The sequence below is a fragment of the Momordica charantia genome (genome assembly GCF_013281855.1).
Source record: "Momordica charantia cultivar OHB3-1 chromosome 4 unlocalized genomic scaffold, Mcharantia_2.0 BLBB01000004.1, whole genome shotgun sequence".
Classification (NCBI taxonomy): Eukaryota; Viridiplantae; Streptophyta; class Magnoliopsida; order Cucurbitales; family Cucurbitaceae; genus Momordica; species Momordica charantia.
The window spans coordinates 24006354-24020183 of NW_028275162.1; the positions used below are offsets into that span (position 1 = coordinate 24006354).

At 31.0% G+C, this 13830-nt stretch overlaps 2 protein-coding genes and 1 long non-coding RNA gene across 3 annotated transcripts; 2 read left to right on the forward strand and 1 right to left on the reverse strand.

Annotated features, from left to right (window-relative positions):
• Positions 1 to 1402: 1402 nt before the first annotated feature.
• On the forward strand, positions 1403 to 2659 carry LOC148212049 (pathogen-related protein-like). Its single transcript, XM_088123126.1, has 4 exons — positions 1403 to 1591; positions 1706 to 1838; positions 1908 to 2206; positions 2287 to 2659. The coding sequence occupies exons 1-4, from the start codon at positions 1418 to 1420 to the stop codon at positions 2428 to 2430; spliced, it is 750 nt and encodes a 249-aa protein (XP_087979252.1). The 5' UTR covers positions 1403 to 1417; the 3' UTR covers positions 2431 to 2659.
• Positions 2660 to 5369: 2710 nt separating this feature from the next.
• On the forward strand, positions 5370 to 7495 carry LOC111012012 (uncharacterized). Its single transcript, XR_015790530.1, has 2 exons — positions 5370 to 5484; positions 5618 to 7495. It is a non-coding gene; the product is annotated as an uncharacterized LOC111012012 (long non-coding RNA).
• LOC111012011 (glycolipid transfer protein 3) lies at positions 6538 to 8459 on the reverse strand. Its single transcript, XM_022286030.2, has 6 exons — positions 8303 to 8459; positions 8145 to 8200; positions 7902 to 8032; positions 7255 to 7390; positions 6875 to 7018; positions 6538 to 6795 (listed from the first exon to the last, which is right to left on the reverse strand). Exons 1-6 carry the CDS (start codon positions 8457 to 8459, stop codon positions 6760 to 6762), a joined length of 660 nt encoding a protein of 219 aa, XP_022141722.1. The 3' UTR covers positions 6538 to 6759.
• Between the last annotated feature and the right edge of the window lie 5371 nt (positions 8460 to 13830).

The following is a 13830-nucleotide window of genomic DNA, read 5'->3' on the forward strand; positions in this document are numbered from 1 at the left end:
GTTGGATAATTTAATCTAATTCCTTGAAAGTGCCTTGTACCTAACAACCCTTTGGTTTACTAATAATAATAATAATAAAAAGCCCTTTGGTTAAATTTAAGGGGAAATAAAAAAGACTCAGATATCTATTTTTGAAACAGGAATTAAAAGTAGTAGATCTTTTAGCCTCTTATCGTCTTGGAGGAAATTTAAGGTGATGTCTTGGAAAATTTAAGGTCATTTCTTCAATTTGCTCTCCATTTCTAAGTTCGTAGCCTTTGTAGTAACAAGGTTGTTTAAAAGGGTAATCTTTAGTGGGTTTTTTGTCGAAATGGAATGGCCTTGGCGGTCCCGTTTATGGGGTCAAATCAATATGTTCAAAGAAGAAAGAGCCCTTTGGTTAAATTTAAGGAAAAAAAAAGACTCGGATGGTATTTGGTTCATATGCATGGCCTGGGAATTAGGATGAAATATTTAGTATATGAGATTTTTTTATTCAAGATATACGTTTGTTGATTTCATGTGCCATACAAATTTTAAGTTACATGAATTTTAGATTTATAAAGCACATATTTTGTATAGTCAAGAATGTTCACGAAGTAATTTTAAATTATGTGATTCGAAATCCGAAAAATGATTTAAAATTTTTTGTCTTGTTTGAGACGAGAATTATTTGAAATGAATATAATTAAATTTCTTTGTTTGGACGTTAGTTGGAAAAGAGAAAAAAATAAAAAGTTTAATAGATTTTTGATATAAATTTATTAATTAGAAATTAAAATACAACAAAAGTATTTTACTTCCAAATCCTAAGAAATTCTATAAAATTCGACCATTTTGATTAGAATTTTCTTTTTACACAACTGGTAAGATTTCAAATCATTTTAACAACAAAATTCATTTGAAATCACTCAAAATAAAAAAATTAAATAAATAAGACTATTAATCTCTATTAACTTTTTCTTGGGCACAATCCAAATACATCATACAAATCTAAACTTTTTAACCCCACCCTCTAAATTTCGAACCAAACATTATTTCCAAACTGTATTTAGAGCAGTTCGAGCCTAGTTTAAGTAATCAGATAATGGATGGTAAATTCGAATCCTTTGAAAGAGTATCATACATCTAATTATTTGTCATCATTCTCTTAGTCATAACAACTTCAATTACTCTCGAGAAATCGAGACAAATCCATTAAAAAAAAAAGAAATAGAAACGTAATATCCACTAATCTCTGTTGGTAGTTGATCATAATCTTTGGTTGGTTGGTGAGTACAAAACTAAAATTAACAATGGAGGTTCAAACTTCAAAGTGTTGCAATGTGGCCAACCGATTATGTCAGTGATGATCTCAAGAACACCGCCATTGGAAACCAATACCCATCTTTCATTTTCTTTTCCTCCTATATAAGACTCCAATTCCATCATACCCAGAATGCAATTCCACCCCCAAAATCTCGATTCCCTCTTAATACACAAAGATTTCACTATGGAGAAGTATCGTTCTCTTTTGAATGAAGATGAAGAGATCAAAAACACCCAGTGGAGATTTGGCGTTCCTCCTAATTATGCTGTTGTCAACAAGCTCTTTGAAGAAGAGAGGACTAATGTAATTTATCTGTCTCTCTTTGATTTCTGGTTGCAAATTTATTATTTTTGCACTTAGATTGCAAAAGGGTTAATCCCTTTTAAGATTTTTGACTAAAAAATCTTACTTTGGAAGGTATGGGCTGTTGGGTCACTTGAAGAGAGAGTGCAGAGCCTAGTGAAGAATTTTGAAATGGAATTGTTCCATAAGGTTTCAAGCAGTGACTTCAAAACAATAGATTTAAGCAAGTTTACTTTCTGTCTCAATGGTAAGCAACCAAATCCCGAATGCTTGATGTGTTATTTCATTATGTTGATGATGAACAAACATTTCTCAGGAAGAGAGGCTTTAACTATTGAAGAAGTTAAAAAACTTGGGGGTTACAATCCCTTCCTTCAGACCTCCCTCCCTGAGGAATACAGGTACTACAATGCTGCAAATGAGACGGCGGAATCGTCTCACCGCGCATTCACGACGACGTTCCCTCGAGGATTTGCTCTTGAGATTGTCCAAGTTTATGCAGGGCCCCCTGACATTGTGTTCAAGTTCAGGCACTGGGGCTACATGGAGGGGCCTTTCAAAGGCCATGCCCCCACGGGGGAGAGAGTTGAATTCTATGGAGTAGCCAATTTTAAGGTGGGATTCAACATCAGTTCTTGTTTGTATTTTGCCCCCTTTCTTTGCTTTTCATTACTGAGATCTTTTTGATGAATCAGGTGGATGAGGAAGGTAAAATTGTGAAGGTGGAGTTCTTTTTTGATGCAGGGGAATTGCTTGGAAAACTCATGAGAGGTCCTGGCTTGGATGGCTCGGCGGAAGAGGCGGCTTCGAGCTGCCCTGTGTTGAGAAACACAGGGTAGTTTTTTTTTTCCTTCCTCTTGAGTACAGTAACGTAGGGATATGGAAAATTGAACCTCTAATCTTAAAGAAAGGAGTATATCCCAATTACCGTTGAACTATGTTTATGTTGGCAAACACTGCATAGAATTTTAAGTTATGAATCCTGTAGTATTGTATTGGCTGAGATTACAAGTTTAATCATGAAATAATGAAGCAAACGTATGAACAGCATCTGTTTCTTGGGTTAAAGCTTGATCTTTTTCTTTCTTTTTGCAGATTCTCTTGTTAAAACTTTAAGCTATTCTTTTCCTTTCCAACTCAAGTATTGAAACTATGATCACCATTTTGTACCAAAAATCAATAGAAACTAACCATGGAGATAAACCAGTACAATAACACTCTACAAGTATTTCAAGAGACGAGAAATGACTTGATGAATCGTTCTGTTCACCACACAGACCATTTACTTATTGACTAAAGAAGTCAAAATCTTAGAGTTGGAAACACTTTTTATGGTCCGAGAATAAGTTAATATCATTAATCTTCCATTCAACTACAAAAGTAACATTTTTTTTTTAATTGGATTAAACTTCAAATCTAATTGCTTGAGCACGTTGTCTTGTTTGATTGAGGTGTTGCATTTTCATAAGTTTAGGTAACTTAATGGGGCCTGCACATAGAAACAACCTTAAGTCAAATCACCAGGCCATCTAAATCATCCAAATAATTGGTTGAAAACTTGGAAAATCCAAATCATTTTCAAGGGTCTGTTATGGGTTTTCTGCATGATGGTAGAAGAGGGAAAAAATCTAGGCCATGGTGTATTTAGATCATTAATACAGTCTCCTGATCGATCTTTATTTATGAACTTTCTAGTACAGAACTGATTGCTTCTTCTTCATCTTGAACATCCGAGATTGTTCCTTGTACACGTCTTATCCTTTTCGACGTAGGTATCAAATCACTGCTAAACTCAAAAGGTTAAGTGGATTAATTAGGATATACTTAGCTTTTTGTTCAACCTCTTAAATCACAGTCCTCACACTTGTGGTCTTAGAATTCAACACGAGAAGGGAATAATATTTGATATCATATTAAATCCCTACTAAATTCAAAATTTTAAATTTTAAGTTGATAATGAGAGATTAGATTCTATATTTAATCTTTTGGTGGTAAGAGTGATTCATTCTCCTGACTCCTGAGGTTTTAAGCTATAATTGAAAGCTATGATAAGCATACCTAATGGAGAGTTAGGAAATGGAGCTGTGCGTAAAATATGTAATTACGGCTTCATAACATTTGGCCGAACAAATTTGATTTTCATTCATAACATAAATACTTGCATAAATCTATTGAAACTCATATGGGATATGATTAATTTAATTCTACAGAGATAACCAAATCTTCTAACATCAGTATTGAAGAACCAAAAAGGGTAAATGTAGGCTATTATATTTGCAAATTGAGTTTTTTATTTTTTATTTTTATTATTTTTTTTTAAGATTGAGTTGCTATTGCAGGTAACAATTATCGAAAATAAGATGTTTGAAAATAAAAAATAATTTTACTTGGTTATTCATGAGAATGTTATTGTGAGAATAAATGTTAGTATGCAATTTTTTTTAATAGAATTGGTCTAAAAAATGTTATTTAATTACGATACATTCATGAATGAATTAACCAAAATTAATGCAAAGAAATAAGTATAAATTAATCGATTATATAATCAATAAATAATTTTAATTGAACAATTAATTATAGTTATTGAAAAATTAATTCTTATATTAAATTAACTTAACCAATAAAAATTAATTAATTAAATATATTATTAATGAATTAATATTTTCAGTAAATATTCAATTGCATTAATTAATTTAATTTACTAAGCTAAACATAGAATTAAAAACATGTATTGTTCGGACCAGAAATTCAACAAAGAAAAACCTCGAATTAATGAACTTGATTTGTATCAAATCTATGTAGTGCTACAATCGGCGTATTGAATAATCTTTAAAGTTTTCAATTAAGAATCTTTAGTTTCTGGCGGCCGATTTTTTGATGGAGTCTGAAGAGTCTTGTTGGTTCTGGATGTTTCCCATGATTGGAAATGACTCCGAATTCTCTGAATCTCCAATACTTCTAGATATTCCCGAATTTCACAAATGAGAGACAACCTCTCTATTTATAGAATTTTAATGGGTCTTATGGGTCATGAGCTTAATGAGTCAGAGGTTTTGGCCCAATCTTTTTATGTGTATGGTTCAATCTCTTTATGGATTTAATCCAATTAGTTGATTTTATGAGACGATCTTAAGGGTGACACATGATATAATTTGATTCATCAATTTTAAAATTAATTTAGGATACATGTAAATTTAGGATCGATCTTAAATATAATTTTAGATTGATGACGTGGCATTTAATCATTGACCAAATTTTATCATTCAACATATACATCCAAAGATTATTATGATTTTATCATTAACATATACATCCAAAGATTATTATGAATTTGAATCTCCGCTCCGAGATGCATTAAAATTTTTTAAGAACGTAAATTTAAATACATTTTATCAATAAAAATGTACTAAATATATTTTTCAATCAATCAATAAATTAATTATATTTATTTCATCTAATTAATTAATAGTATTAATATATATTTAACTTCATTAATTTAATTTATTTTATCAATCAAAATGATTTTTTTTGAGACACTCAATCAAAATAAATTAAGTAAATATTTCAATCAGTAAATTGATATTATTATTAATTTATTCTAGTAGATAATTTTTTTATGTTCCTTTGCAAAAACAAAAAATGTGAGTATCAATTAAAAAAAATGAATTTATGTATTATAATATTTTATTATTGAAATTTGACTTCTAATTAATTTTAATGTAGTTTTGTATTTAATAAATTTAGCTTAAATATATTAAGTAATTTAAAGTACTTAAATAATATAAATCTAAAGAGAAGAAAGAAATAAAAGAGCGAAGAAAAGCTACCTCTCCAGAGTTCATGTTTTCATCGCTCAACTGGATGAAAACTGAATCTTCTATGGAATTTTAAAGGTTACGATCCAACTTCATCTCTTAATATTTTAATTCCTTTCATAATTTATCCCAGTTGCCCTTGGTTTGGTTAGCAACTTTTAACTCATATCTGCTTTTTCCTGATATATTGAATTGTTGAAACTTTCCGCAGGCCACGCATGTCGAGCAGAATTTGGTAGAACAACATAAGCAAATCTGTATAAGGTAATTGTTACTGCTTTTTTAATGAGGTAATATGACAATTGACAAACAAATGTGAACCCAGGATGAAGCATGAGTGATCGATGTTGAGCAAGCACGGAATCTGTTACCTGGAATATTAAGGGTGTGTTTAATTGAGAGTGATGGTAGGACTAGTGATTTTGAAAAAAGAGATTTAAGTATAATTAGTTTTCAAAATCACCCTCTAACTCATACCTTAAAAATCAATTTAAAGCGATTTTAAGTTTTCTGATATCAATTTTCTAATTTGTCAAACATGATTAATAGACGGGGAAGTGATTTTGACAATGACACTCCGAAACACACCCTAATAAGACTTCTAGCTCCTTTTTATGTAATTAAAACTTCTCATAAAACAAATTTAATCAATACTTTAAAGACTGTTGATACCCTAGTTATCAAGTTTGAATTGACATCCTTCCTGTGATTAACAGATATAGAATATGAATATGAAACTATGTATATTGAGATATCCTGCTAATTTTTCTTTGATGGCAGTCTGTTTTCAATTCTGTATACACTGGTTTGTTAGTTTTGTGACATACAATTTTGCTCAGAAACAAAGATTACAGACTGCACTTTTGGGAGAATCTGCTTGTTTGAAAATTAAGCAGAATTTGGTAGCATAACATAAGCAAGCCTTTATGGGGCACATAAGACTGTTTTTTTTGGTGATACAATGTTGCTTGGAAACAGAGATTGCAGATTGAAGATAAAAAGCACTTTTTGGCTAGTGTTCAATAACAACTTTCTGTATCATTCAGATAAAAGATATTTGCTTTGTTGATATTGACTAAACATAGCACACCATATTATATGCAGTAAAAGATTGCAGACTCGACACAAGGCTTAGAAATTCTACTAGTTACATTACAAGCCTAACCTTTTACATCAGAAATGTATGCATACACAGTAGCTGCAGTAAGTTTGGATGGAAAAGAGGGAAACTTTCCTGTGATAGCTATCTTTAGGCAGTGTATTTACATGTTTTCTGTATAGAAGAAAATGCAAATGAAACAAAGGGAACTCAAAACTGGAGGATCTGTTCTTCTTTTGTCCATTCATCTTTCTTTATGCAGACTTTAAGCGATCTAACCGGTACAGTCTCTGAAACAATAAGAACATGTCCATTAGGTAATCTGTGATTGAATGGGCTATAGTGCTGAAAGTAATACTAGAGTTTTACCAGAATTGAATGAATATCTTCAAGAAAAGGCGAGAGCATCAAAATGAAGGAGTCTATTTCCTCCACAAGGGTGTCGTTTTTTTCATCTTTGGCCATTAGGAGATTGGCAAAGGTTTCAGTATCCGGCACGAGTTTCAGAGCTATCTGCAAGAACCATACTACTTTTTGTTTATACAGATGTATCATGATTATCAGATCAAAGAGAGTCAAATGAATACAACCCATTGAAACTATTTGGTTGGATGAAAGACTTAAATCCTTGTTTGATTATATTGGGAACTGATATAGGAATTCTGTTGACAGAAGTGGATTGGAAAATTGGGCAACTGATTGTGTGGTTATTTGGTTAGTTAAATAGTTTGATGAACAAGTAGAAATACTTTGAAAGCAGCAGATGAAATCCATCCATGCCATGGCTTTAAAGTAAGGTTGTAAGCATCCTCTACTGCTTGCTCCATGCTCAGCCTAGGTTCTTCTTTTGACTTCTGTAATAAGGCCACTGTAAAATCCAGGGTCCTATATCACAGTAAAACTCCATTATCAGTGTTATATATACTCTCTTTTATCTGTTATTCACAGGTGAAACAAAGGTTAAAATGGCCATTAAATTTATTCAGCTCCTCCTAGAAGGCAGACGCAAAACAATATACAAATTAGCCTCTTTATTAACTTTAGCTTTGTTTTCCTCCTTGTTTTCATTCATATTACAAAAACAACTTTAGGTTGCTTTATGTGTATCCCAACCATAAATCAACTCATTAAAAGAATATAATCAAAGCTAATTTCAACAACTCCACCGAGAGAGAGAGAGATGATATACAAAGCAAATAGATATTTTCTTGTCTTCTTCAGAGAATGATTGAACAGAAAACAACAAAAACAGCCAGAACAGAAAACAACACAACAAAAGCTGAGGAACCAGTTAACTTGAATCACAACCAGTTAGCAGTTGTTAAGGAAGGAGAAATAACATATAACAACATCACAACTGTTGGATTGGATGAATGAACATATAACATATTTTTACCTTGTCAGCCACAGAAAGGCTCTACTACAGCTAGTGAGCTTCCTTGCATTTCCTTCATTTGTCTCTTTCTTCAGAATTTCTACCACATTTGAATATACTGAAGGATCAGACTCATACATGCTCTCCAACCTCTAAATTTTATACCACCATTTGTAGAATAGACACAGAAAATCATCAGTATGAGAATGAAAAAGAGAAAAAGAGAGAGAGATATGCCATTTCAGTGTTGTTTATTTATAATACCTGAATATTCTGATGAATGTCTTGTCTCAGAACAGTCATTGTTGGTCCTACCTTATCTGCAACAAAAAAGGACCAAACCAATCTCATGTAACAGGAACATTACCTTTCAACAGTTCTCAACACAGCCACAGAGAAAAAAACAGAGAAGAAACAGGTACCAAGAAATTGAAGGATCCAATTACAGAGTGAGAGAAAGGGCTTTGTGGGGATGTGGGAAGCAGCTTGATCAACAGCTTTGAACTTGGCCAACTTACAAAGTTCTGAAGTTGCAGACATCATTTCAGATTCCTTATCCACTTCTCTCTTCCTCTTCATATATTTCGAAACCCCTTTTTCCTTTGAATTTCAAATCTGCTCATAAAGGAGGGACCTTCCCTTCTCCTCCCCAGTTTTTCTGCTTCTGCTTCTGCCTCTCTGTTGCTTAAATCTTCCCACTTCACAGTGAAGTTCTCTCCTTTATATTTTTCTTTTGTTAAATGAGAAAGCTAAGTTTAAGAAATGTTGATGGGGACTACAGATTTGACCTCAATTCTCCTCACTTACCTCCCTCCCCGCTTAAATAATTGCTTGAATCTATAAACAGGGTTTTTAATGCTAATAAATCCATCCACTTCAGCAAGTAGATAAGAATAAAGTTTCAGAAAATTTTATATTCCCATGAAAATATACTGTTTATAATAGTCTATCTAGTATTGTCCAGTTCCTATAGAATCTATTATTAAAATATCACGAGGGAGAATAGCGGTAAGTCGAGAAAAAATGATTTTCCATTTGATTGTAACCTGTTTGATAACTTTTTCATTTTTTACCCGTTTTCGTAACTTAGTTATCAAACCCATATCTTTTAAGTTATTTATCACTTATGTAAGATTCAATTCATGGTTAAAACAAAATGGAACTAATTTGTACCTTTTATTGATATGAGAATAGATTATTGTTTGTGAATTGTGATAATGTTAGAAATGGTAAAGGTGGAAGAAAGTAGTAATAAAGCATGTTCTAAAAAAAAAGCAGCCAAATCATATCGTCTCCAAAAAGATGATGCTGCTAAATGCTCTAATGTTTATGGATGTATCGATCAATATTCTCATAACCCGAATAATTCTCTTAAAATGTCAATAAAATATTATTAAAAAAATATCGAAGAAAATATCACTATTGTAAATATTAATTACTAATAAAAAATATTTATGACTTATTTAAAAATGTTAAAAATATATATTTATTAATTTAATTAATTTGTTTTGAGTTTCTTCAATTTTCATGATTTGTTATGAGCATATTCTAAGTTGACATTTTCCATAAAATTGAGACAATTTAACCATTCACGGCCAGCTCCATGGAAAAGGAAAAAAAGGAAAAAAAGTTTAAATCTGGTTTGAATCTTAAATTTTTAAAAGAGGCTATTTTAATCTTTAAAATGTCAAAAAATAATCATTTTGGTTCTGGGAAAAACATCCTGGAGGAAACTCTTCTTGAATTCTATGTGGTCCAGTAATATATAGACAAATGTTTTTTTTTTTAATTTTTCATAATTTCTATGTAGTCTACTTGTCTATATGTTATTGGACCAATTCAGGAGGAGCTTTTTACTGAAGATCCGGAGGGAAGTTTTACCTTTGGTTTTTTCCATAAATTTAGTGACAACCTCCTCACTTCTTTGGAAATTATATCCTAATTTTTTAGTACAATAACACATGAGGATAGAGATTCGAACCATGACATTTTGGTCGAGAATATATGTCTTCACTAGTTGAACTTTGCTCAAGTTGACATAAAATCGACCTTAATTGATATAATAACAATCTTTATTCTTTTTAGCAATAATTAGGTCACATTTATACACTTCAATACTTGTTTTAGCTAGCTAGTTTATATGACTTTAATTCATGTCCACCGTGGTACATTAATGATTCATGTATATATATCTACGACCAAGAGATGTGTGAGAGGCTAAGAGCTTGGTCCACGCCGAGTTTGTGAACCAACTAAAATCAGCACATTTTTAGTTAAAATAAAATTTAATGTAATTAATTTGTGCTAAATCTTACTTTTTAAGGAAAAAACTTTGAAAAGAAGGTTAAAAGTTTCCAATATCTATCTCACAGAGGAAAAAAGGGATGAATTAACAAATAATTATTTTGAAACATGTTACATTAAAAAAATAAGATTCCAATGAGTTCATTGATGTCTAATTTCTCGAATAATTTTCATATCCAAACACTCAAAGAATTAGACTGAGTTTTTTTTTTTTAATAATCAATTATGTAAGTATTTTAATGGAAGTTAAACCTTCAATTTGTATTAGAAAATGAAACAATTACATACGCATATACGTTGCTAATGACGAAGTGATTCGCCATATTTTTACATTATTATTTCATTAATTATTATTTTTTTATTTTTTTAGGTGATGTAATGGCAAGAGATAATTTATTTATTAAATTTTAGTTTTAAGTCCAACACATTGCTAACCGGAACGAATATCAGGTGCCACGTAATATTTTAAATAAATAATAAAGTTATATTAGAGACCAATTACAAACTTACACGTATTTTTAAATTAGTTTTAAAATCGATGAATCAAACATGTCACATGTCTTCCTCCCGATAACATTAGAGATCAGCCCATGTAGTGAGTTGGCTCAAGACCCACTAGAGTGTATAGATAGAGGACGTCATGGTCACCACTCATTTTAAGGGAGATCCGAATTCAGAGACAAGTAGAAGATTCACTACCAGCATTCAAAATCATTCACAGTCACTCGGAGCTAAATAAAACATCCAAGAGTTGAAGACTTGAAAAATTGAAGACTCAAAAAATTAAAGACTACCAAACTTCAAGAATTAGATTGTCTCTTCATTAAGCTACTAGTTGAAGAACTTCGTCAAACTACAAGTCGAAAAATTTCGTTAGACTGCAAGTCAAAGAGCTTCATAAAACCACAAGTCGAATAGACTTTATCAAATTACAAGCTGAAGATTTTATGAAGCTACAAATCGAAAACTTCGTCAAGTTAAGTCGAAAATCTCAAAAGATTTTCAACAAGTTCAAAACGGAAAACTTCATGTTTTTCAACAAGCTTAAGGTATCAACCTCCTTGATCCAAGAAAAGGCTCACTAGCTATTGAATCAAAGTTTACTTCCAAGAAAAACATCATAGGATTATATATTAGGGTATTGTAACACTCATGCATAAATACAAATCCAGTTCAATAAATTCAAATTTTTCTTTCTCAAAATTTTTGTTGCAAACACACTGTTTATTTAAAAATAATAATTACAACAAAGAATATTTTCATAATAATAATAATAATAATAAAAAGAAAATCAAGTGTACATGAATTGATAGACATCGAATGTAATTCAAATTTATTGGTGCTCGAAGAAAATTATATTTTATGATTTTAAAAAGTAGAAAAGTTATAAAAACTTTGAAACTCAAAAATCAGGAAAAGTCATATAAGTAATTATAATTAAAGATAAAATATTTTAAGAATGTTAACACAACTTTCTATATCCAACCTCTTTAAGGCTAAATTAATTAAGCATTTGTCTTATTTTTTTATAAAATAAAATATAAACACGTCAAAGTTAGTTTTAACAAATTATTAATGTATTTTTAATTAGAAATAAATTATTAATTAATTAAAGAGATAGAGAAAATAATTAATTGGTTATAATTAATTAATAGTGACATGCCTAGTAATTTAGAAATTAAGAGAGGACCATATTAGTTTAAAAACAATTTTTTAAAGATTTTTTATTTTAATATATTATAGATTATAAATATATATAATTGGGATATAGAGTAAGCTAATGTTGATTAATTCTCTCACTACCAACAAGCTTGGATGTTCTGGGAATATTCTTCTACTCAAAATGGATAGAGCCTAATATAATTTTCAGAAAAAAATTTAAAAACCACCCTGAATTATATTTACTTATAACAATAATCTTATCTCAAAATTTTAATGTAATCAATTATCCCCTCCCCCAACTTAAAGAAAATTGCTAAACATGAGACTCTAACTATTTGTTGGATACGAATTATGGCTTGCCACGTGTCAGGTTCGAAGAGGCGAGTTAAATCAACGTGCACGTAAAATATAAGGATCGAATCCAAAACACTCAGGTCGGCAGTCAGAGTATGAGTTAAGAGACCGAGCCGACCAATGACAAAGTCCGTAATGCGGTCTCTTCCGAACCCGACAACACGCCGTGTTTTTAGGGTGTGTCAGAGTTCCTGTCGGGCCCGGTTTCTATAAATAGAAACCATGACCTTAAATGCAAGGTATGCAATCCTAGATAGACTCGGCACGTTAGCTCGGACTAGAACTAACTTGTTCATCGGAGTGCTAACTTTATTTTGCAGGTCTCGCGAATGTTCTGGAAAGGTGTTGAACTGTGAGTCATAGCTCATCCTGTACCATCCGAGTTCAGCGATTTCGAGCTCAAACACTATTCTTAATCACCATTAACTTCATCTCTCTGCATATTTAGCTTTGGAGAATTCCCATTTAATGGTTGTTCAAGAAGAATTTTCTCTAAATTTGTTCAATAAAAAAAAAAGATTAAGATTGTGGATAGAAGATATACGTTTCTACACCATTCCAATTTATTAACGCATTTCTACTTTTCTTCGTGAGTACTAGAAAAAAGTTAGGCGAGGTGGAATCAGAAGTTTAAGGAGAACATATTTTTTTTTCAGCTTTACTAATATTAATATTCATCCCTCAGGATCATGATTCTTTTGGTTCATGGATCCTATAGCACATCAATATTCACGAGGTTCTATTTCAAAATCAATTGACAAAGAGAAGAGTAGCTCATGTCTATTATAAACCATTATTGTTAAGTCTCTTATCTTTTCAACGTGAGACCTTTAACAAGTTCTATACTTCATAAACTCAAATATGTTAAAATTAAGAGTAGAAGATTCCATTATAATTATAATAAGTATAAAATAATGTTAGATATATGTGTATATATTCAGCAAAATGTTGCTTTCTGGCATATCAAGTTGGGCAGCAGCACACAACTTGACTAAATTTAACTGGGTTGTTTTCGATTAAATTAAATCATTTTAAAATAATTTTTGGAAGTGTGAACTGAATTGATACTCCTAGTAAACAAGCATTTCTGGAACATGGTAAATACAATGCTGCGGATCTAGATAATTAATGTGCAGGGAAGGTGGCTCAAGGCATGCTTCATGAATGAATATTCATGCCTTTTTTTTAATATCGAATCCTCTTTTCCTCTTATTTTAAAATCAAAAGTGATGGCGATATGTCTAACCTAATGTTTTAATACTCTATTTCTAAAATGGTGATAAAGATATATCTTTTATTTATATATACACTTAGTTTAATAATTTTAATAAAGCATTTAACATATTAATGACGCATTTTAAATTTCCAACCAAAGGTTTTATATGTCCAATCAATTTCCCTCCTGAATCCGCCATAATGTTGGTGAGCTAAACTTAAAATTTAGTCTAAAAAATAAAGTTGACTCTTAAGTTGGACTTAAGGGGGACACTATGTGTCAATTACAATTGGGCTTGGGCCTCAAGAGCTGTTGGGCTTGGATTCCATGAAGGGAACAATTAAATCAATATTATTTTCTTTAAATATGTTATTTTAATGCAATATAAATATCAAAGAGTAAAATTGAATGGTC